At 38.3% G+C, this 22,332-nt stretch overlaps 4 protein-coding genes and 1 non-coding gene across 8 annotated transcripts; 3 read left to right on the top strand and 2 right to left on the bottom strand.

Moving 5' to 3' along the window:
• The first annotated feature begins 286 nt into the window (after nucleotides 1-286).
• On the top strand, nucleotides 287-1,108 carry LOC103450504 (copper transporter 6). The gene has a single exon (XM_008389869.4). It carries the CDS (start codon nucleotides 523-525, stop codon nucleotides 1,009-1,011), a length of 489 nt encoding a protein of 162 aa, XP_008388091.3. The 5' UTR covers nucleotides 287-522; the 3' UTR covers nucleotides 1,012-1,108.
• A 6,307-nt stretch (nucleotides 1,109-7,415) lies between these two features.
• On the top strand, nucleotides 7,416-7,793 carry LOC103450587 (copper transporter 1-like). The gene has a single exon (XM_008389953.3). It carries the CDS (start codon nucleotides 7,416-7,418, stop codon nucleotides 7,791-7,793), a length of 378 nt encoding a protein of 125 aa, XP_008388175.1.
• Nucleotides 7,794-9,885: 2,092 nt separating this feature from the next.
• LOC103430397 (copper transporter 2-like) lies at nucleotides 9,886-10,314 on the top strand. Its single transcript, XM_008368536.4, has one exon. It carries the CDS (start codon nucleotides 9,886-9,888, stop codon nucleotides 10,312-10,314), a length of 429 nt encoding a protein of 142 aa, XP_008366758.1.
• Nucleotides 10,315-11,582: 1,268 nt separating this feature from the next.
• LOC114820281 (U6 spliceosomal RNA) lies at nucleotides 11,583-11,686 on the bottom strand. The gene has a single exon (XR_003767773.1). It is a non-coding gene; the product is annotated as a U6 spliceosomal RNA (small nuclear RNA).
• Nucleotides 11,687-11,968: 282 nt separating this feature from the next.
• Nucleotides 11,969-20,564, bottom strand: LOC103430399 (peptidyl-prolyl cis-trans isomerase PASTICCINO1-like). Of its 4 annotated transcripts, none has more exons than XM_070809305.1 (21): nucleotides 20,432-20,564; nucleotides 20,239-20,341; nucleotides 20,070-20,154; nucleotides 19,876-19,945; nucleotides 19,528-19,625; nucleotides 19,310-19,432; nucleotides 19,151-19,183; nucleotides 18,977-19,035; nucleotides 18,786-18,870; nucleotides 15,684-15,842; nucleotides 15,471-15,528; nucleotides 15,093-15,241; nucleotides 14,848-14,945; nucleotides 14,615-14,684; nucleotides 14,085-14,144; nucleotides 13,844-13,900; nucleotides 13,150-13,218; nucleotides 12,893-13,063; nucleotides 12,678-12,779; nucleotides 12,522-12,593; nucleotides 11,969-12,431 (listed from the first exon to the last, which is right to left on the bottom strand). In XM_070809305.1, the coding sequence occupies exons 2-21, from the start codon at nucleotides 20,313-20,315 to the stop codon at nucleotides 12,171-12,173; spliced, it is 1,956 nt and encodes a 651-aa protein (XP_070665406.1). In that variant the 5' UTR covers nucleotides 20,316-20,341; nucleotides 20,432-20,564; the 3' UTR covers nucleotides 11,969-12,170. The 4 variants fall into 4 exon arrangements, with proteins under 4 accessions (XP_070665406.1, XP_008366759.3, XP_070665407.1 ...); XM_008368537.4 differs by having other exon boundaries at nucleotides 12,893-12,970; XM_070809306.1 differs by having other exon boundaries at nucleotides 19,859-19,945; nucleotides 20,432-20,555.
• Between the last annotated feature and the right edge of the window lie 1,768 nt (nucleotides 20,565-22,332).

Here is a 22,332-nt window from a genome sequence, read left to right as displayed (position 1 = left end):
GGGATTGGAATTGGCGTGGCTAGGAGGCCATGGGTGCTGCTGTGCTGCAAGTGGTGCGGCGGCAGGAATGACTTAAATTTACAAAATCACAATAAAAGTAATAATCCAAATCAATTTAATCAATCCAATGCTCGTAGCATATAAGAATTTTTTTTTTTAACCAATAAGTTGGAACTAGCTTTTAGAAGGCTTTGAAAGTTTGAAGTCTATAATATAAATTTGGTATGGTGCTTTCGTGCCCGGAACTGCTTGTAAACGAACCAAAATAAAATAAAAAAACAATACCCTTTACTTCCTATAAAAGTGTGACCTACCAGAAGTGGAGAAATAGAGAACCAGCGTGACCTACCAGAAGTCGAGGAAGAGAACTTCTCAGTTCTGTTAGCTCTTTCTTGGGTCATTAAGTCCTTGCTTCCATTTCGCCAAGTACCAAATACCCCTTTAATCTAAACTGCAAGTGCTAGATTGTCTTAGCAGTTAAAGTATTTCTCTTCATCCACTGGTCCCGAGTGTAGCTTTAAAATGACTGCTTCACATCATAACATTCCATCCCCACCAGCAGCGACGCTGATTAACGGCAGTAATAGTGGCGGGTTCATGCCGATGCGTCGCCACAGGATGATGATGCATATGTCATTCTTCTGGAGCCACAGCGCGGAGGTTCTCTTCACGGGTTGGCCAGGACCCGACCGCCCGGCCATATACGCCATTTCATTGGTGTTTGTCTTCCTTCTGGGCGTGCTGGTCGAGTGGCTCTCTCACAGCCGGCTAATCAAGACCGGAACTAATATAGTCACGGCGGGGCTTCTGCGGACGTGTCTTTACACGGTGCGTTCAGGGGTGTCGTATCTGGGGATGCTCGCCGTCATGTCGTTCAATGGGGGCGTTTTTCTTGCCACGGTTGGCGGGCACGCGGTTGGGTTCTTGGTGTTTGGGAGTGGGGTTTGGAAGAAGTCGGGCGGTTCGGGTACTGAGAGACCGTCAGATCTTCCTCCCATGAGGTGCGGATAATGGATTGTGGGGTGGGTTTTACATTTAAGAAATTTTATTTGAACTCATGTAATCTCTTTTTACACTCAACTTAAATTTAAATTGTTAATTGTCTTTATTGCATAATTACTATTAAGTGCAAAATGAAATTAATAATAAAACTCAAATTTATCAATAAACCTATTAAACCCTACCATCACTTCTTGTTTATTCTACGTTCATTTTGGTTAAAATCTTAATAGGTCTTGTAGAGAAAAACAAGTTTTTTTATTGATCGATAGCGAACCTTAATAGGTCTTGTAGAGAAAAACAAGTTTTTTTATTGATGGATAGTGATTTTGAAGTTTTGAATCTTCCAACTAAGGTATGACTCAATTTATGAATATTTTGTTCGTTTGATTTCAATTTTTTTTAAAGTTTAGAAGATAAGTATTTGGGTTTCAATTTTTTTCATCAATCCCGAATGGTTTGTTAAACTTTCTGCAATTGCAATTGGAAAATTCTAAGGAAAAACTTCTTGCCAATGTTCTTAGATTGTAAACTTCCTTGCTTGTTGATAAATATAAGGGGATGAATTGTTTGATTTGTTGCTTATGCACATTAGTAGAAAGGAAAAAGGCAAATGTCTGGGTTTGGTACTAGAAAAAAAAAAGAGTAGTCATGTAAATGCAAGTGGGAAGAGGAGAGTGGGGCAAGGATGCCTCTTTTAAAAAAATGAAAAATCCAATTCCAGATGTGTTTGGACCCAAATTTACACCATCGGCTTGAGTAATCGAGGTCGTTGAGTAAGTCTAGCTTCACACCGTCGGGTAGGAAAAGTTAAGATAATTTTGTTGTTGTTATGGGATAATATTATGACTTTTAATCATAATAATTATCTTTTAATAATGAATTATCTTGACACTTTTCTTGTACGAGATAAATGCGGCGCAAGCTGTATTGAAGCAAGCATAACAGTTAGATTTAATTTGGGATTCTTAGCATTCAACACGAGTGAGGATAGTCCTAGCACGTGGTGGCATCAATTAGTAACCAAGGTGGAGTCTAATTTGAAAGATTACCTATACGTGGAGAAAGGTAATGAGATGCAAGCAGGATGGGAATGGATTTCTTGAAATTGTTATTATCCAGTTCAGGATTGGTGATAATGATTAAATGTTATCATGCACGTGGCTTGGTGCTGATCAAGATGATGGAATAATCATGTACTTTCGTGGGAAATGAGCCAATCTCATGCAATTCATGCATGTGTGGGGTAATCAGCACAAGAGTATAAGGAAAATATGGGATAATTCGAGAGGTTTAGTCTCGGTTGGTTTCTAGGAAATCATCAAGGCCACGGGATCCATTTGGGATAATTCGAGAAGTTTAAGTCTCGGTCGGTTTCTAAGGTTAAGGGATCATGCATACTTGAGAGAATATTCCCATTATTTACATCGACAATCCTAGTGTTCTGCTACTATAAATACAAGGGGTTATGCATCATTCGAAGACCTCCAATTCAACACACAACTGCCCTGCGTAAACTCTCTCAACAACATGAGATTTTTTATTTTCTCTTTTCGCTGACACATCTTCCGTTGGCATCAACAGCACTGTGAAAGCAACCGGTGATATCTTCAGTCGGCATAGATAGCTTTGTCGCCGTAGAATCAGCCGATCTCGCATCATCTTCCGTTGGCATCAACAGCACTGCGGCGATGATGGTTGGTTACCTATCCAAGTCTCGGTCGAGAAGGATTTCTGAATCCTTATTGATCGAGGTCATCTCATTAGCCTTCTTGGCGAAGTGAGGTGTTACAGCTTACTGAGCTCGGCGCATTGCACGTCGAGTTATTTTATGATTGGATACTCTCAAGTAGGATTCAGAGTTCGGCATTCAGACGGCCGAACCACGTTCATTATTAAGACTCATATCTGCTTTGAGTATTTGTGCCCTTACACTTTGGTGTCGATTCGGCGTGAGTTTACTTTGACGAATACCATCACTATGACCAAATCCAACGACGGCGATTCGTGAACTTCGTAAGAATAGTAGCTTTTTCTTCAGGTTCAAAAACATAAGAGGCCGAGACGTGTTCCTTCCTCGGTCATAATAGCGAGACGCAGAAGTCAGCCGCGCACCCAACGCAACATCAACAAATTTACTCCTCGGCCGAGCTCGGCCGACGAGTTGGCACGCCCCGCATTCATCGAAGGACGTAGTTAGCTTATAGATTACTCGGCCTGCGCACCACGTAGGCTTGGTAGTTTTTAGGGTCAACATTTTGGCACGCCCAGTGAGACCCAGTGCTAAAACTACGAAGTTCACATGATATATCAAGACCACGATCAGGATGAGATTTGGCGCCTACTCAAGGAAGTTGTCGAGCAATAAAAACACCTTGACCGGATCGTTGAAGCAAATAAAGAAAGGAAAAAATCTTTCTCTCAAATGATAAAGGTGAAGGTTCATCACAACTGACAAGATCAATGGTTAAATGAAGATAGAGCTCGATATTATGAGTGGCTCGATAAAAAAATGCCTTTTGGGTTCAAATCAATTCCATTTGAAGAATGGTTGGCTCAAAAGACTGGGGGGCAATTTTTCACTTCGGCCACAATTAAAATTCGGCCTAAGAAGATTGTCAAGACGGCTGAAGAAAAACCTAGGCCACTTGTTTTTTCAGTTGAGACTGAAAGTGTGGTAGGCCTAGAAGAAAACGTTCAAGTTTCTAAGCAAAAAATTGACGCCAAAACTATGCCAATCGATATGATTATCGGCGATAAAGCTGATATAGAGAAATTCCATTCGGCCAAGTTATTTGAGTTCGAAGCCGAAATTAACAACGTAATTATGCATGGGGAGCATAATATTTGTCTAACATATTTGGTGGCCGAAAATGAAAAATATTTCGCCAAGTGAAAAATATTTGGAGAAAATTCTTCATTCGGCCTAGGACGAAATCAATTTCAAAATTTTGTTATTACAAGATCTTGGCTTGGAATAAAGCATGGTTGGCCTCCTCCTAACTATGGTTCGGCCACTTTTATTTCCATTTAGAAAAAAAAAAATTTATTTTCTTAATCATCTGGCTAATTAAGCCGATGCATAAGAAAATAAGGGGAGCAATAACAGTGCGGTAATCCAAATATTAGTTGGTCGAGGAAGCAATCCAGACTTATATATATTAGTTTAGGCCGAATATATGTATCTAAAAGAAGAAAAAAAAAGTTGCTTTCGGCCGAAGTGGCCGAAGAAAAAAAAATTAAATAAATAAATAAAGTTTTACCGAATGAAAGAAGTTTGGCCGAATGCTATATATATATATATATATATAGGCTATATTCTCCTCGGCCTCGGCTTCGGCTCGCTTTACAAAACTGTATATAACATACATGCCGAACTCGGCAAGGCATTATTGTCGAGTATGGGATCATTCATGTATACATGTATATGGCCATTCGGCTTGCCGTCTACATAATATATATATTTTCAAGCCAACATCATTATGGCCTGGTGCCATGCGTGTGTGTGTGTGTGTGTATCCTGAATAGAAGCTTTTGGCCGAATGGCAACCTTATGCATGCAATCACACAATAAATTCAGCATAAATGCAAAACTCGGCCAAATCGTCAACCTTGGCCTAATTTGCCAAGATTCTCACCAAGCTCGGCAGGTCTGTTAAATTTTTGCCGAGTCATGTATTGAAAAGGTTTTTGTTGTTCGATGAATTGTCCCTTTGTGGTAAATGAGTTGGTTTCAATGTCTTTCGGTTTCATGAATGCTCGGGTGTGGTGGATTTGTCGAGTGTTCAAAAAGTATAATTTCCTTAATCATTCGGCTTACGAGCCGAAGCTCAAGGAAACTGGGGGGCAATGTTTGGACCCAAATTTACACCATCGGCTCGAGTAATCGAGGTCGTTGAGTAAGTATAGCTTCACACCGTTGGGTAGGAAAAGTTAGGATAATTTTGTTGTTGTTATGGGATAATATTATGACTTTTAATCATAAGAATTATCTTTTAATAATGAATTATCTTGACACTTTTCTTGTACGAGATAAATGCGGCGCAAGCTGTATTGAAGCAAGCATAACAGTTAGATTTAATTTGGGATTCTTAGCATTCAACATGGGTGAGGATAGTCCTAGCACATGGTGGCATCAATTAGTAACCAAGGTGGAGTCTAATTTGAAAGATTACCTATACGTGGAGAAAGGTAATAAGATGCAAGCAAGATGAGAATGGATTTCTTGAAATTGTTATTATCTAATTCAGGATTGGTGATAATGATTAAATGTTATCATGCACGTGGCTTGGTGCTGATCAAGATGATGGAATAATCATGTACTTTCATGGGAAATGAGCCAATCTCATGCAATTCATGCATGTGTGGGGTAATCAGCACAAGAGTATAAGGAAAATATGCGATAATTCGAGAGGTTTTGTCTCAGTTGGTTTTTAGGAAATCATCAAGGCCACGGGATCCATTTGGGATAATTCGAGAAGTTTAAGTCTCGGTCGGTTTCTAAGGTTAAGGGATCATGCATACTTGAGAGAATATTCCCATTATTTACATCGACAATCCTAGTGTTCTGCTACTATAAATACAAGGGGTCATGCATCATTCGAGGACCTCCAATTCAACACACAGTTGCCCTGCGCAAACTCTCTCAACGACTTGAGATTTTTTATTTTCTCCTTTCGCTGACACATCTTCCGTTGGCATCAACAGCACTGTGAAAGCAATCGGTGATATCTTCAGTCGTCATAGATAGCTCTGTCGCCGTAGAATCAGCCGATCTTGCATCATCTTCCGTTGGCATCAACAGCACTGCGGCGAGGACGGTTGGTTACCTATCCAAGTCTCGGTCAAGAAGGATTTCTGAATCCTTATTGATCGAGGTCATCTCATTAGCCTTCTCGGCGAAGTGAGGTGTTGCAGTTTACTGAGCTCGACGCATTGCACGCCGAGTTATTTTATGACTGGATACTCTCAAGTAGGATTCAGAGTTCGGCATTCAAACGGCCGAACCACGTTCATTATTAAGACTCATATCTGTTTTGAGTATTTGTGCCCTTACACTTTGGTGTCGATTCGGCATGAGTTTACTCTGACGAATACCATCACTGTGACCGAATCCAACGACGGCGATTCGTGAATTTCGTAAGAATAATAGCCTTGTCTTCAAGTTCGAGAACCCAAGAGGCCGAGACGTGTTCCTCCCTTGGTCATAATCGTGAGATGCAGAAGTCAGCCGCGCACCCAACGCAACATCAACAAATTTACTCCTCGGCTAAGCTCGGCCGACGAGTTGGCACGCCCCACATTCATCGAAGGACGTAGTTAGCTTATAGATTACTCGGCCTGCGCACCACGTAAGCTTGGTAGTTTTTAGGGTCAACAAGATGTTATTTTATAAAGGGAATGGGTGTAAAGATAACTTAACCTTTTGAATAAGGTTTGAGATGGTAGTTTAAGTAATAAATTTGGGTTTAAAAAAAATTAATTCTTTAATAAAAAACAATATGGGTGAAGAGAGTAAGTTGAGTGTGGAAAGATGTTACATGAGTTCAAATAAAATTTTCCTTTACATTTTTGTTTGTGTATGTGCACTTGAGTGCATTGGCACTAACTGCATGTTTGTAATATTCCTGAATTAGAACTGTATTAATAAAATAACTTAACGAAAGTTTTATACATTCACTTCATGATTTGGTGAACAGAAATGTTAGTCCGCTCTTTTTTTTATTTTTTTATTATTGTACGATGATTTAAATCGTTTATTTTTAATTTCACATCAACTCTATCCAAAATTAATCAAATGAGAAATCATTAGTCATATGATGATTATCCAATAAATGGATAAATAATGTTATTCATTTAAAAATAGAAAATTCGACAACGTCAATTGGATAGTTAAATTAATTTGGTTGATTTTAGCATAGTTGATATTTAAAGAGTGAACTAAAAAGTTGACAGTTTCGATTATCATGGGACATTTGGAGGAAAAGGTAGAATGAAAAGGTCTGACCATAAAGATAGTAATGAAACATAAATATAATAAAAATAGGTTTTGTGGCTTAAGTTTCTATCAATTGTGAAGTGAATAACATACGATGGATCTACAGTTTCAGATCAGAATAAATGATGTAACTAGTGAATTTCAAAAGAGAGCTTATTGTCATAGTTGGGCTTTACCTTCTCATCAATTTAAAGCATATAACAACATCTTAGCTTCTTAGCACCAACTCCAAATGTGTTTAATTATACCCATCTTCGGAAGAACTCTAGAGCGGCCATTTGTCCCTCGGCCCTTGTAATCACCTCCAAACCAAGTCCCAACAACATTGTTTTCCACACTTGCATGTCTTGTTTGTAGCTATATTACACCAAAAACTACAAGAAAACCTTGCAATGCCCAAATCTCAAGCAAGGAAAGGATGGAGGACATGATGAAGATGAACATGCAGATGAACTTCCACTGGGGAAATGAGGCTACAATCCTATTCAAAGGCTGGCCTAACGAAAGCACTGGCATGTACATATTGGCTTTACTGTTTGTGTTTGTGCTAGCCTTTGCTATGGAAACTTTGTCTGCCTGGCCCGTTGTCAAACCTAGCATGAACCCGATTGTGGCGGGGATCACTCATGCGTCCATTTACGCTGTTCGAATTGGCATGGGGTACTTGGTCATGCTCGCTGTCATGTCATTCAACGCCGGAATCTTCATAGTCGCTGTGGCAGGCCACACCTTCGGGTACTTTATAGTCAAGGCCAGTGCTCTTGTTCTTGCCAAACCAGCTGCTTCCCCAGCCTAGTTGAAATTTGATTTTGTTATGCCTAGTTGATGATCTGATTTAGTTTTACCTTTTGTCAATGAATAGTTTTACCTTTAATATTTCAAGAAAATAGCTTTGATTCATCATTTGTGAGGCTAATTAAGCAAACAATTGAGGAGGATATGTCATATATTGCAAAGATCTCTAAATGTTCACCTTATTCTATAATGTAAAACATCTTGTGTTCTCCTAACAATCAATCATGGAAGTATTTTCACAGAGAAAACAAATGGAGAGAGTTACTATTTAAATCTAATCATTAGCTAGAGGAGGTCCAATTTCAACTCGCATGGATGCAACAATGATATGTATAATGTCCCTACCACTAGAACCAAGTAGAAACAATTATGTAGGATTTAACCATCGTACATATATCTTTGCTTGCGCATGCAAACAAGTGCATCTCCAGTTTTTTCGTCATTGAACCTAGAAATTCATGGTCTGATCCTTGAATTTACCTAAGCCCTGCTGATTCAAAACTAATTAACTATAAATTCAGGATAATGTCGTATTGTTGTTGGAGAACAATTTAGAAACAAAAAATAATATAAATACAAAACTGAAATACTTATACTTTATTATTAAAAAAATACTTGCAAGAATGAAATTACACAATAAATACAGAAATTAAAATGATACTAACTTGAATGAATCAGAGGTAGAGGCTAGTGCATGTCTTTCGAACAGTATTTCCGTCTCACTTTTGTACTTGTGATTCTACAACATCTACTCACCAGGATACAACTACCTAATTCTACAACCCGCACTGGATTATAGAATTCTAGTGAATTGCTTTGTGTGTTTACTCTCTAGGAATTTTGTGCGGAAGAAAAGGAGGAAGAAAAGATGATTTACGATGGAATTGAGGACTCCAGTTATATAGGTTCTTTCATACCTCTTCAAATACCTTGTGGATGTATCTAAAACTATACAAGTTGTGTCTATTAATCAAAACATTTTTAATTAATTTAATTAAAAACTTAATTCAAAATTAAAACTAATTGATCAGATTAATTTTAATTCTTAATTAATTAATATTAATTAATATTAATGTTATTGTTAATATTATGATATAATCATCAAGACTAATTCACACCATTAGTGAGTAATCTAAGTCTCAATCCTTATTCCAAATGATCCAATATCTAATCATTAATAAAGAAGACTAAATTAATATAAGGACTTTAAGTTTCCTTGAGTTCCCGGGACTTAAAAGGAGCTCAAAACTCCAATAATTGTTTCTTTAGAAGTTTGCAAAACACAGCTCTACCACTAGGTGGCAGTATGGTTAGATCATATGGTGCACGGAATCGTACCTCTCCTAGACTCCTATCCTGAAATACCAAAGACGATTAAGTTATTAGATTCCACTAATCCTGTATTGTTTGATACGTCAAATCCTTATTAGTTCTATCAGCTTTATTTCTGTCATTTCCTTTATACGTGCCCACTCCTCCACTCCACTTTCTAAGCACCATTGAATCTTTTTATTTCCTTCTCAAATGTAAATTTAATGGACCAACGTAATGATCTTGGCCTAGATATATGATTTATTCTCGGACGGTGGATCTGAACGAAACGTTATATATATTTTGGTTTTGAAAAATTGATGTTCTAACTATACTAATTTATTGAAAACTGAAATTCAAACTTAAGTGTGTAAAGATAGACACATTACATAACCAACTGACCTAATTCACATATATCATATATCACATTAAAATAAACTTGTTCAAAGTTTTATGTTTAGTATGACAACGCAAGTTACAGAATATCTTGAAAAGTTTAATATAGTGGAACTGTGGAAATCGTAAAATTACATTAAAAGCCATATGAAACAAACAAAAGCCATTGTAAAATAAACAGAAGGCCACTCATCTCTCAAACCTCGATCGTCATCACCCCAAACGTCGTTGCTTTCCAGCTCCTCCATTTATATAATATACACTAAAATCAAGAAGAAAAAATCACCTTCCATTGCCACCAAAACCAGATTCATCCGAAGTAATCCAACCTCAAAATCTCAAACCTCTTTTTCTCTCTGTCTCTGTCTCTCTCGAGAGAGAGAGAAATGGACGACATGCCAAATATGTCTCCTCCGCCCAAGGGCGACCTGACGAACACAACTTATGGTACCATGATGATGAGCAGCGGCCTCACATGGGGCAAAGATGTCATCATCCTCTTCCCCAAGTGGCCTGACAACAACCTCGGCATGTACGTCTTGGCTCTCTTCTTCATCTTCCTCCTCGCTGTCGCGGTCGAGGTATTGTCCGTTTTGCCCAAACACAGACCGGCCGCCAAACCCTACCTATCCCTCCTCGGTCAGACAGGCGTCCACACCTTTCGTACCGGTTTGGCTTACCTGGTCATGCTCTCTGTCATGTCATTCAATATTGGAATCCTCATCGCCGCCGTGGCCGGCCATGCACTAGGTTTCTTCATCGTTAAGGTTCGTGATCATGGCCAACACCCCGACTCGCCCGAGCCCAAAGTTTGATTTGTCTTCTTGTTGTTGATCGGTGCTTAAGTTTGTGTGGGTGCTTGGGTTTGTTTCTATCTTCTTTTTTTGTTGGTCTGTTATGTAGTGCGTGACTATATTTAACGGGAAATATTTTTGCTCATTATCTAATTTATTATTGTCATATGAGTTTAAATTTTGACATTTATGTGATTAATAGACATAAATTTCAGAATTTAAATTCATCTAACGATGATAAATAAGATGGTGGTGAGGAAAAGTTGCCCCATATTTTATGTGTGCGCTTGTTGTGGTTGCTTTTTTTTCACCTAAGATTTTCATGTGCTTGTTGTGTAGTGCTTTAGCTAGTTTGCTTGTGGCTCTAATGAACTAATATTTGTATGATTTGCATATTTCTGTTCGAATGAACTAGTATTTGAACTACACCTCAAGAAAATTAGAGGATTCAAAATTAAACGGGAATTCTAGCAGTGGTTATGGAAGAGAAACTTAGAAAGCTTAAGCGAGAAGAAGAAGAGAATTTCGATAAAAAAAATCAGAGAATATCCTTCTGCAATTCTTCCATATATTTCGGGCATACACACTGAACATGTGAGCTTATAGACCAACAATATAACCGTTGGAGGTGAAAGAGAGATAGACGCATCTCTAAATTCAATCTCAGCCATCCATTACATCCTACACTGAGATTAAACCCTATGAGACTTAACCCAACACATCACATTCTAACACACAAGCTCAGCCTATGAGCTGAAGCATAACACTAATACAAACTTATAGTCTTCTTTAATCAGTTCATCAATTACACACTAACAAATCCTACTTCATTACTCTACCCTTCTCGCACCACTACATCTGATGCACGTGTTACAATTGCAATGCGTTTGATACACGACATCAGCATGCCAAACACATCACTATAGTGGGGCTCATTTGGTAAATAAGATTGGACTAAGCTAACTAAATTAAGGCATGTTGACTATTGAAATTAATAAAAAAGTCCAAATAGGTAGAGTTAGATTACTCATAATCGAAACTTATTCCAATCCCCACAAACTGGTAAAACATCAATACCTCATAACTTATCCTTTCTTTTTAATTAGAAGTTTTAATACCCACAAAATTATGAACCTTCACCTCAGCCTTCAAATCTTATTTCAACGTATCTTATAAGTAATCCAATCCAATCTAATCATAATCATAATCAATACCTTAGAACTTATCCCTTCTGAATTAGAAGTTGTAACACCACATAATGATGAACCTTTTTTTTTTTTTTTAACAAAAAACTTTTGAACAATTTCTCGATTTATGCATGTCATCCCTGCGCAAAGACCATGCTAATCTTCTTCTATATCGTTCCAATTTCATCGGACATCGCCAAGGGGACAAATGATGAACCTTTTAAGTATTGAGTAATCATTACAATTAAGCAAATTTGTCATCGTCAAAAATGTATAAACTAGAATTATATTTGTCTTTAACTTGGGATTAAGAGAAACAAATAGATCAATGGATGGATTAAGGACATTTGACTCTCGCAGTAACAGCAACCGTCCATGAGATCTCGTTCGTGATTGGTCAGTGGAGCTCAGCCTACCTGAACCACTTGACTTGATTATTGCTAAGTTGACTTGACTATTGCTATTGATGCTGTAAAGAACAAGACCGGTTCACGGTTTATGGGACCCTTGACAAAATCATTAAAGAAGTTAAAACATTAATTTCCATGATTTCCACTGTTTGTGGAGTATAGAAAGCTCTACAGTCTACAATTGTTGACACTTAACTACATTTCTAGAACCTGTCAATAATCGAACCTCCGGTGGGGCCGATGGCCGGAACAGCGTCGCAACGTTAATTTGAGACGTTGATCACAAAATCGCACATCCAGGCCGCCCTAGGGCTGCAAGTAGTCTTTTAGGCCAGAGTAGAGAGAACCAGGATGTTCTGGGAGGGTCATCCACAGTTTCATGAGATTCGTCTGAATTATCTCCGTCGGAATCCTCCTTATCATCACTCTTAGGGTTCTCAACTGCAGGCTGATCTACGTCTTCAGTTCCAACCTCTGCAATTTCCCCTGGCTTCTTGTCAAATAGGCCCTTAAATTGTTTCCGTACCTTCTTCTCAACTTCCTGATTATAAATGGCGAGACAATGACAATCGCATAAACAATTTCCGCTCCGTCTCTCAAATCATAAACAAATTGTTGCTGATAAACTCACCTGTTCTTTCTGTTTAACTTTTAGCAGAGCAGCTGTAGCATCAGGTTCGGTTGACTTGTCTAGTTTAATCATCTAAAAGCATCGAGAAGCGAATTTGAAAAGGAATAACAGGAATTTAATCAATAAAAATATCACTGTATTATTTACAAGCATTACCGTGTTGAAGTCACGCTTTGCTTCCTCGAAATCCCCAAGAGTTATGTAGGCCATACCGCGGCGGTAAAGAGCCTTGACATGTCCAGGGTTCGCTTCTAAAACCTAGATGTTCCATCGGGAATGCATTACAAAACAAAGTGAAAAGACTTGACTTCGGACTACATTACTAATTATCCAGACCCTTTATCTTTCAATACGAAAGTAGCAATACATACCTTGTTGCATGTCTCAATGGATTTTCTGCATTCTCCCATCTTCAGGAAGCATGCAGCAACATTCAGATGTAACAGATTCTTTAAACATTCAAAAGAGAACCAATTATGAGTCGTCGACATATAGTTATCAACCACACAGGTTGTGCAGCTCGACTTAGAGAAAGAAGATGTCTACTATTACAAGATACAAGAATTAAGCAATTACAGAAAATTATATATACAGAGGATAAAATCAATCAGCATGGTATAATGGTTACCCTTGTATTTGCAAATATTTTCCCCTCTTCATCATCTTGAGGATTAACATGATTAAATTCCCTAAGTACCTGCATAAAAACCATCCGACAGATAAGATCATACGCCTATAAAGGACGAGGGACACATTTTGAATGGCTTGGAGCAGAAAGTCGATTATGATTTCATAGAATGACAAATCATAAAAAATAAAAGATTTTGATCAGAATGTAGTATTATCACCCATCCATAAAAAAAATCAAATTAAATTGGGTTATACTTAAACAGAAACTGAGTTAATGGCAGTTAGATTCCAGGAATACAACTCAAATCATAAGATAAACTGTGGCTGTGAACTCCTAGAAAAAAATAAAATCAGTTTTGTAACAAGCAACAGCAAACTTGCAATGACATTAATTGACAGACAACCTCAGTAAGAAAACATGCTTCTATACGAAGGTAGAATGGACCCACACCCAATAAGCTCAAATGAACCCTTCTCATAATTAGAATGGATTCTGGTCTGGTTCAGTATGGAATGAAATTATAATCCTGGAATCGACTTGATCATCAGATTATAGATAATTAAGTTCATAACCCTAGCCCATTCCCATTTTGGGTGGAACATATCTACTAATTCTTTGGTTCCAATTAGTAAGAGGGATCTTGAATATACACGTAATTTAAGGGTGAAGCATGAAAGCAAGGGCACATTACCTTGTCATACTTAGCCTTAGCAAGTTCAAATTTTCCTTCTTTGAATAGCCTGTTTCCCTGAAACGAATATAGGGTCAAAGAAGTCAAGCTTTATACCACCAGAACAATTTAATTCTGAAGATAAGCATGAAAGCACGAAACTGAGCACTGACAAAGCTTTGATGCAATAAGATTCTGGGTCAATATATCATTAGCTGTTTACGGTTTGATGCAATAACCACTTAATGTTAATAATAAATACCGTATTTCTAATCTTCTCTGCTTCATCCATTATGCTTTGAAAATTTAAACCAGTCCAATCCTGCAATGAGTTTGAGAATTAGGCATTAATCACATTGGTAGCGTAGAGCTTAAAAGTAGGGACCTACAGAAGAAGAAAAAAACTCAATGCATAGTTAAGACAAATGTCCAGCTAACCAGAAAAAACATACGAGCATGTCTAGTTATGCATAGTTTAGTCACAGACTCACATCAGCACCTAAAGCATTTAGAGTGCCCATAATTAAGTATTCCTCCATCAAGAACCAGTAGAGGTAATTTTAAAGACGAAGTACACAACCACTTTGAAGTTACTTTAAGCCAAAAGCTAATTCTTGAAGGTCAGAATTTCATCTCATATTGAAGCAACTGCTTGACAGAAAGTTAACACTAACATGAACAATTAAAATTATCAACCACAAATATTCAGAAACTATAACCCTAACAAATTACAAACATTATCAAAACAATTTATTTTTTAAAACAAAACTTCGAAGAAAAACTTAAGATTACCTTTGGCATCTCAAACCCAAGAAGCTCGATTTCCCATTGAATATGAGCACCCTCAGGAACATTAGCAGGCCTATGATATGGAAAGAAAAACAGTGATACACTCAAACTCGAAAAACAATAGAAACAATGGCAGGAGACTTCCATTTGTGTGTCTAGGTGTTACATTTTAGGATACTATTTATTATCAATTATGATAGAAATTATAAATGGTAAGCTAGAATTCTCAAAATAACCTAGGAAATTTGTCATATGCATAATCAGGAGGGCATGTGACGAGAGCTATCTCTTCAGGCACCATCAAGCGAACACACATTTCAAATCCCTCGGGCACCTATCATACAACATAAAAGTTTCAATGTAATGAATTTCCAACTAATCACCATTCATATAGAAAGTGTATACAGACGCACACATATTGCACAAACTGAAAAAGTGAAGACAAACTAAGAATTCTTCATAAAGCTTATGGACAACTCACAAGGCCTTCTCCAGAACAAAACTCCAAAGGCTGACCATCGTTATCAACTCTTGTATCATAGAAGATAGTCTTTTCCTCGTTAAGAAGCATACCCTTATAATGGACACGTAGTAGGCTGTCATGAAGAGGGCAATCCATAGGAAACTCACCTAATTGTTCAAGAAATATAATAGAAACATTACACTTCATGCATAAATATAACTTATGTAGATAAAAGATTCGTGAAGACCAAAAAAACTACCATTTGAAAAGGAACAGAGTCAATGACTCGATTGGGAAAATCTGACATGAAAATAATGGAAAATTATGTAGCACGTCTCAATTTATGTTTTTAAGAAACCTTGATTTCACTGGGAACATAAAATTCTTGAACCACACCTTTTCCATCATGAATACGACGTTTTATCAGGCGCCCGTCACCAAGCATGTCACGCACCTGATAATACAGAACCATAAAGCTAGATCAGAACTTGACCACCCTATAAAAGCATATATCCTTGCCAACTTTGCTATACAAATGATTACATAAAGAAGAAAACAAAGAGACATGAAGAGGCAACTTGATTTATGATAAAGAAGAACTTTGCACACCTGAATAAAGTGGGCAAGCTCTACTTCAAAATGAACTTCCTCAACACCTTCTACTCCAGGCAGGAAAGGAGATGGAGTTAAGTACTTGCTGGTCACGTATATTATTGCCTTCTCTTCCCGTGTCATTGTACCAATTCCCATCTCAAGACCTTTAGGTACCTAGTTTATATTCAAAGACATTGGAGTGAATAATATAAAGTAGTAACGCTTAGAGTAATATCCAAATTGACTTTTTCCCCACTCAACCTAAAATCTTGTGTGGTCTGATTACTTCTAGTCTTAATCAAGGTATTAAATATCGGTAATATCGGAAATATCGGTAGTCCGAAAACACGGAAATATCGATGGAAATATCGGGATAATATCGATATCGATAAAAATTACATGGAAACCATGGAAATTGTAAGAAAAACTTGGAAATTTTTATTGAAACTTTGCAAGATGTTTATTTAGTCAATTATTTATTAGTTTATCACAAAAAATTGGAAGGAAATGCATTGCATGATGGATTTAACATTATCAAGTTGATTATATAGCGAGCTGACAAACATTGTGAGTGTAGAAAATATGCAGTAATTAATGAAAGAAGTTTAAACACACCAATTGGGGCTTATTGCGGCAAGTTTTTTAGATATGACCTCGCATCAAGTCGTCTTTTGTGTTAATTTGTAATCTTAACTGGTTTTGTTGTGTTGTGTCAATTAGTTAAATTAAGCGGTACATCCAATTGGGGCTTATAAACATTTTAATTCTCCTTAAAAATCTAAGGGCATTTAATCAGGATTTTAAGTGATTCTTTAAAGTTTAAGGGGTATTCGATCATGATTTTTAAGAAATTCATACATTCCAAATGTATTCATTTAGAAATTGATTCGAAGAGATTTTTAAAAAGTTGGGAAACTCGAAAAAATTAGAAATATTTCACATAATATTTTAAACATTCTCAAATCGCTCCCTGAAAATTTGAGGGAATTCACTTAAAATTTTACATAAAAGTTTTTAAAATTATTAAACTTCATCAAAGTTCATAAATTTTTAAATCTATTATAAAAAAGGTCGTACCCAGTACACAAGGCTCCCGCTTTACGCAGGGTCTGGGAGAGGTGAATGTCGGCTAGCCTTACCCCCATTTATGGAGAGGCTGCTCCCAAGTCTCGAACCCGAGACCTACCGCTCATGGGCGAAGGCACTTGCCATCGCACCTAATATGAAATTCAAATCTAAACCTAATATGAAACAATCACTAAATTACATAGAATTTCTAAACCAAATCTAACAAGGATCAATTAAAATTCTAATACAATGTTGTAATTACTTGGAGTTTTTTAGGGCAATATAAGTAGATGATTTGGGGGCCTGAACCTTGCTTAAATCCCGAAATTGCCAATTGAAACGAGAAAGAAGAAAAGACAAAGAGAACGAGTCAACGATCCCTCCTCTTCCTTATCGCCCTCCTCTCCCTCTTCGCAATCTCCGCCCCTGCAAAACCCTCTTCGTTTCCTCCTACTCCTTCTCCCTCCGCCGCCTCCCCTCCTCCTCTTCCTCCTCCGGCTTCGTCACCATCATCACCGAGATCAACCAGATCCTACCCGAAACCCCCTTTCTTTCTTCTTCTCTTTCTTTCCTTCTCTGCACACTCTCTTCTCTCTCGAAACCCTCTCATCACTCTCACTCTTTCTCCCGTGATTACCCTAGTACACGGCATTTGGGGGCCTGAAACTTGCTTAAATCCCGAAATTGCCAATTGAAACGAGAAAGAAGAAAAGACAAAGAAAACGAGTCAATGATCCCTCCTCTTCCTTATCGCCCTCTTCTCCCTCTTCGCAATCTCCGCCCCTGCAAAACCCTCTTCGTTTCCTCCTACTCCTTCTCCCTCCGCCGCCTCCCCTCCTCCTCTTCCTCCTCCGGCTTCGTCACCATCGTCACCGAGATCAACCAGATCCTACCTGAAACCCCCTTTCTTTCTTCTTCTCTTTCTTTCCTTCTCTGCACACTCTCTTCTCTCTCGAAACCCTCTCATCACTCTCACTCTTTCTCCCGTGATTACCCTAGTACACGGCATTTGGGGGCCTGAAACTTGCTTAAATCCCGAAATTGCCAATTGAAACGAGAAAGAAGAAAAGACAAAGAAAACGAGTCAATGATCCCTCCTCTTCCTTATCGCCCTCTTCTCCCTCTTCGCAATCTCCGCCCCTGCAAAACCCTCTTCGTTTCCTCCTACTCCTTCTCCCTCCGCCGCCTCCCCTCCTCCTCTTCCTCCTCCGGCTTCGTCACCATCGTCACCGAGATCAACCAGATCCTACCTGAAACCCCCTTTCTTTCTTCTTCTCTTTCTTTCCTTCTCTGCACACTCTCTTCTCTCTCGAAACCCTCTCATCACTCTCACTCTTTCTCCCGTGATTACCCTAGTACACGGCACCCACACCATCGTTCCGTAGACAGCATCACCATCAAAACCTCGTCTTTCTCTCTCTTCCTCTTGTCTCTGCAAGATCGACGAAACCCAGAAACCTCCGGCGAGTTTTCTTCATTTTCTCCGGTTAGGTAAGCTTGGGTGTGTGTTATGGAACGAGATCAGGTCGGGGGAAAGCTCACCCAACTCCGGCGAACCCGTGACTGTTGAGGAGCTTTCCGAACACCTTCGGCCATTTCACGGCGAACCAGGGGTATAAACTTACTCCTCTCTCTTTCCTCTTCACGTTGGTAATTAGATCGGAGTCTAAGGTTTGCGTTTGTAATCGGCCGGAGCTGTAGAAGCTCCAGCGTTCTTCTCCGAGTAGCACAGTTCCAAAATATCGCGATAGTTTCGGAAATATCGCGATATTATCGATAATATCGCGATATTTTGACGAAAACCCGTTGGATACCTATTAAAATATCGGTACCGTGAAAAACGGATAATATCGGCGAAATATCGCCGATATTATCGGCATTTTGTTCCTTGGTCTTAATGTACTCTTTAGTGTATGAAAGAAGAAAATTAGCACCAAAAATGCAATTTAAACCCATCAGATAAGTACAGCTAAGAGCAATGTCACATGAAATAAAACAAATGAACGACTCAACACCAACAAAGCAAGTAATGAGAAATCGGTTACCAACCTCTGACTTTCCAAAATTAAAGAAAAATGGCTCTCCTTGAGTACGTGAAACAAGCACTTTTCCATCACCTGTCTTCGCAGAAATCCTGAAAACAACCATATACCTCCCTTAGAACGTTTCCACACATTCATATTTACAGTTCATTACAGAAACAGAATACTTATTGGGAAGGGAAAAAAAAAGGTGTTTACCAGGCTTTTACTTCATAAGGTTCCCTTGGCGATTCCCAACCCTGACCTTCAGTTATTACCTACATTATAGCGATTCACATCAATCATAATCGAACAAATATTCTGAAAGCGTTTGTGAGTTATATCAGCATGCTCCTAAGTCAGAACAAAAGTGCAACAATTAATTTCCCATACCTTCTTTAGAACTCCCAAGTCATCACTAACGACCTGAAAATTAACCAAAATGAAATAAATAAGATCAGAACCAATGAGTAGCCTAGTGCATTGACCACCGTCCAATCAATTGTACTGCAAGCAATTTCAACCATGAGATTTCTGTTTTGAAATTCTTGCCTTGGCTTTAAAGAAATCTATCATCTCAATTTCAAAATGAAGTTCGTCATCCTTTGGAAAGCCGCTGGGTGCTGAAACTGGGCAATCATCCTCACCGTAGTGCACTTGGGGTTTCATTTTGAACTGAAATAATAAATAATACAATTTTGTAAACATGAGCCAAAGATGCACACATTCATAGGCAAAAGACAAAGCTCACTGAACCAAGACGATATTACCATTGCAACTTCACCCTTCAGCATTGTTGGAAGTCCTTCTAGCAAACCCACTATGATCTTGCTCCTTCCCAAAACATGTCGAATAGGAGTACCCTTGCCTGTAAATAAGTATTTATTCAATTCAATGAACATAACAGAGCATTTTAACATGGAAACTCATTTACTCAAGTCGAAATAAAATTAGGAAAAATAAAATGCATTACTTTCGTTCAACAACTTTAGGTAAATCATAGAATACAAGACAACACAAAAGCTATTTAGGGGGAAAACATATAACGAGTGTCATTTACAAGTCCACTAATCTCTATACATACTAAAATCTAATTAGTACCATGGCACCCAACTTGCCTCCATATTCCGATCGGGACGATTCGACAACAACTCCATCCATTGTTCTAACAGTGGAATGATATACAACCTGCAAAATGCACAACGCAATTTAGCTTTCGCAATTTCCTTCCGTAACGTTATCCACCAAAATTCTTAATGTGACACAATTCAATTGCAGTAATAGCTCATCAAAAATCAACACAAGCTCTAACCTGATAACCATCCGAAGGGGTCGAATCGCCTCCACCGGGCCTTATCACCGCTTTCATCAAAGCTCCGGCCGCTATTTTCTTCCTCCTGAATTAATAAAATCAAATAAAAATCAATGAACTTCAATATAGCATTTCACTGCTTGATTCCAATAAAAAAAAAAAAAACTACCGTTTCTCATCTTCGGAAGGCTCCTTCGCCTTCTGCGGCGGCGCAACTACCTGCTCGGCAACTTCTTCAACAGCCATCGCCGATCGACGTCAAAACCCGAGCCCTACATGAACAAACAAGCTTCCGCTCAGCTCGACCAGCAAGAGCGGAGATTCCGTACAGTCAATTATCTTCATAATTTCACTCAGCTAACCTGAAATTCGGAAGATCGAGGACGATTCCAGACCCAGTTGACACACGAGTCGTTGATTTTCAAAGCCTCCAGTTCCGCAGCCTCGGTTGATATTTTTACTGCTTTCCCAGTCCCACTTCTTAACAAACGGTTACAAATTGAACCGCTCGAATTAAAGACGACGAAGGGCAATTTTTTACCGTTGGTAATTGGTACATGGATTTACCATTTACCACTTACTGAGGGGTTGCTGGGTCCTAGAGATGATACGGTGGTGACTCGTGCTCAGGAGCGAGATATTTGGTGCCACATGAGCAGCCTAGTTCGAGCTTGCACCGGGTTCGGTTTGTGTTTGGCTCATCGAAAGCTCAATCGGTAAACTATTGTTATATGTTTATTGTATGGTAGCGTACACTAAAAATTATATCGTTCGATTAATATAATTCACAAAACACTGTATTGTAATATATAACTTTTTTTCTTACTTAACACAATATCATGATTAACGATTACTAAGGAATAATATATCATGATTTATGATTACTTTCGACCACTATATTAAAAAGATTATACGGTGTTCAACTTTTAAGCCAAAACCCTATCATGATATTGCAGAAGCTTTTTACAAAATCAAACCAATTTACTATAAGAAAAAGTTCGAAACAGCTTGAGCTCGGTATTGAACTCGAATTTTTTAAGCTCGCATGAGGTCGGCTTGTGTAAGAAGTAAGAGCCAAGACAAACCTAGCTCGAGTTCAGAAAAAATTAAACAAGCTAAACTTGAGCATGGTGATTTCGGTTTGACTCGGCTCGTTCACAGCCGTACGGACAAGTGGCACCAATGATATATATTTACATGTGATAAATTGTGGTTCACCTAATTAGGGCAACCCATGATCTACTTAAGGAACCCAATAATTCATTTTTAATTTAAGGAACCCAATAATTCATTTTTAATTTAAGATATGATTCAGTTTTTCGTTGAGATATTTAGTTGAGCACATGATGGGGGTGCCATTATTTGGGGGTGCCATTATTTGCCTGAGTCTATCAATATCTTCCAAGGCTTGCTGCTTAGGTCTATCGACAGCTTCCAAGGCATGTCCCAATGCCAGTCGAATTATGTCCAAGAAGGATTTCATCGATCAATTTCAAGTTCTGTACCAGATCGTCATAGGGTCCTTCGGCGACCCTCCCCCCATATTTTCAACTTTTACAGTGTCTCATGACCCATAGGACCACCAAATTCACCATGTATGTACATAGTCATAGACTTTAGTAACATCACATCTCAAATGAGTTCCAGTAAGTTGAAGCAGTGGATATTTTTGCGAACAATGAAATATCTCCTAGTAGAATGAGTTATCCTACCTTTTGATTATGGTATGGTATTGTCAGATCGAACATAGGGTTACTTAATTTGTCTGTCATATCTTCGCTAGGTGTTTATGAAATTATTATAGCAGGTTAGTCTAGTAATTAGAGGGTGGCCGGTTGCCTATAACGGCATGGAAAGCAACTCTATCAAGTAAAGCTAGTCGCCATTCAAGTTGTGACAGTAAGGTCGTTCAGGCTTGCTTGAGAAGGTAAAGTCGGGAAGGCCTTGTTCAAGTTCTATTCTCTATATGAGCTTCGGAACCAATTTGTATACTATGCATGTAACGCGCATATATCACATCCATTGTATTATAAGATCCTATATATTTGAAGCATCTTTGTTAAATCACATGTACTGTTAACCAGCTAAATCGAGTTGATGTAATTTTGATACAACTATATATTTAACTAGATAGTGGGTGAATAAATCGAACTCATTATGTACAAAATTCGAATCTAAAATTTTTCACTTAAGAGTATAGAGTAATATCACTAGATCATGGTACTAAGCGGCCGAGTTGATGTAATTTAAGAGGAGGGACTTC

The sequence above is a fragment of the Malus domestica genome, chromosome 12, assembly GCF_042453785.1.
Source record: "Malus domestica chromosome 12, GDT2T_hap1".
Lineage (NCBI taxonomy): Eukaryota > Viridiplantae > Streptophyta > Magnoliopsida > Rosales > Rosaceae > Malus > Malus domestica.
The sequence above is the reverse complement of the archived record's forward strand: the minus strand, read 5'-3'. Positions and strand labels throughout refer to the sequence as shown.

What these genes read in the sequence shown, in the direction of transcription:
- LOC103450504 (XM_008389869.4), top strand. Translation starts at nt 523, where the DNA reads ATGACTGCTTCACATCATAACATTCCATCCCCACCAGCAGCGACGCTG.
- LOC103430397 (XM_008368536.4), top strand. Translation starts at nt 9,886, where the DNA reads ATGGACGACATGCCAAATATGTCTCCTCCGCCCAAGGGCGACCTGACG.
- LOC103450587 (XM_008389953.3), top strand. Translation starts at nt 7,416, where the DNA reads ATGGAGGACATGATGAAGATGAACATGCAGATGAACTTCCACTGGGGA.
- LOC103430399 (XM_070809305.1), bottom strand. Translation starts at nt 20,315, where the DNA reads ATGGCTGTTGAAGAAGTTGCCGAGCAGGTAGTTGCGCCGCCGCAGAAG. An exon ending in CCTTATGAAGTAAAAGCCTG is followed by an intron (nt 18,871 to 18,976) that starts GTAAACACCTTT and finishes GGTTGTTTTCAG; the next exon opens with GATTTCTGCGAAGACAGGTG. An exon ending in CAGAGAAGATTAGAAATACG is followed by an intron (nt 13,901 to 14,084) that starts GTATTTATTATT and finishes TATTCGTTTCAG; the next exon opens with GGAAACAGGCTATTCAAAGA.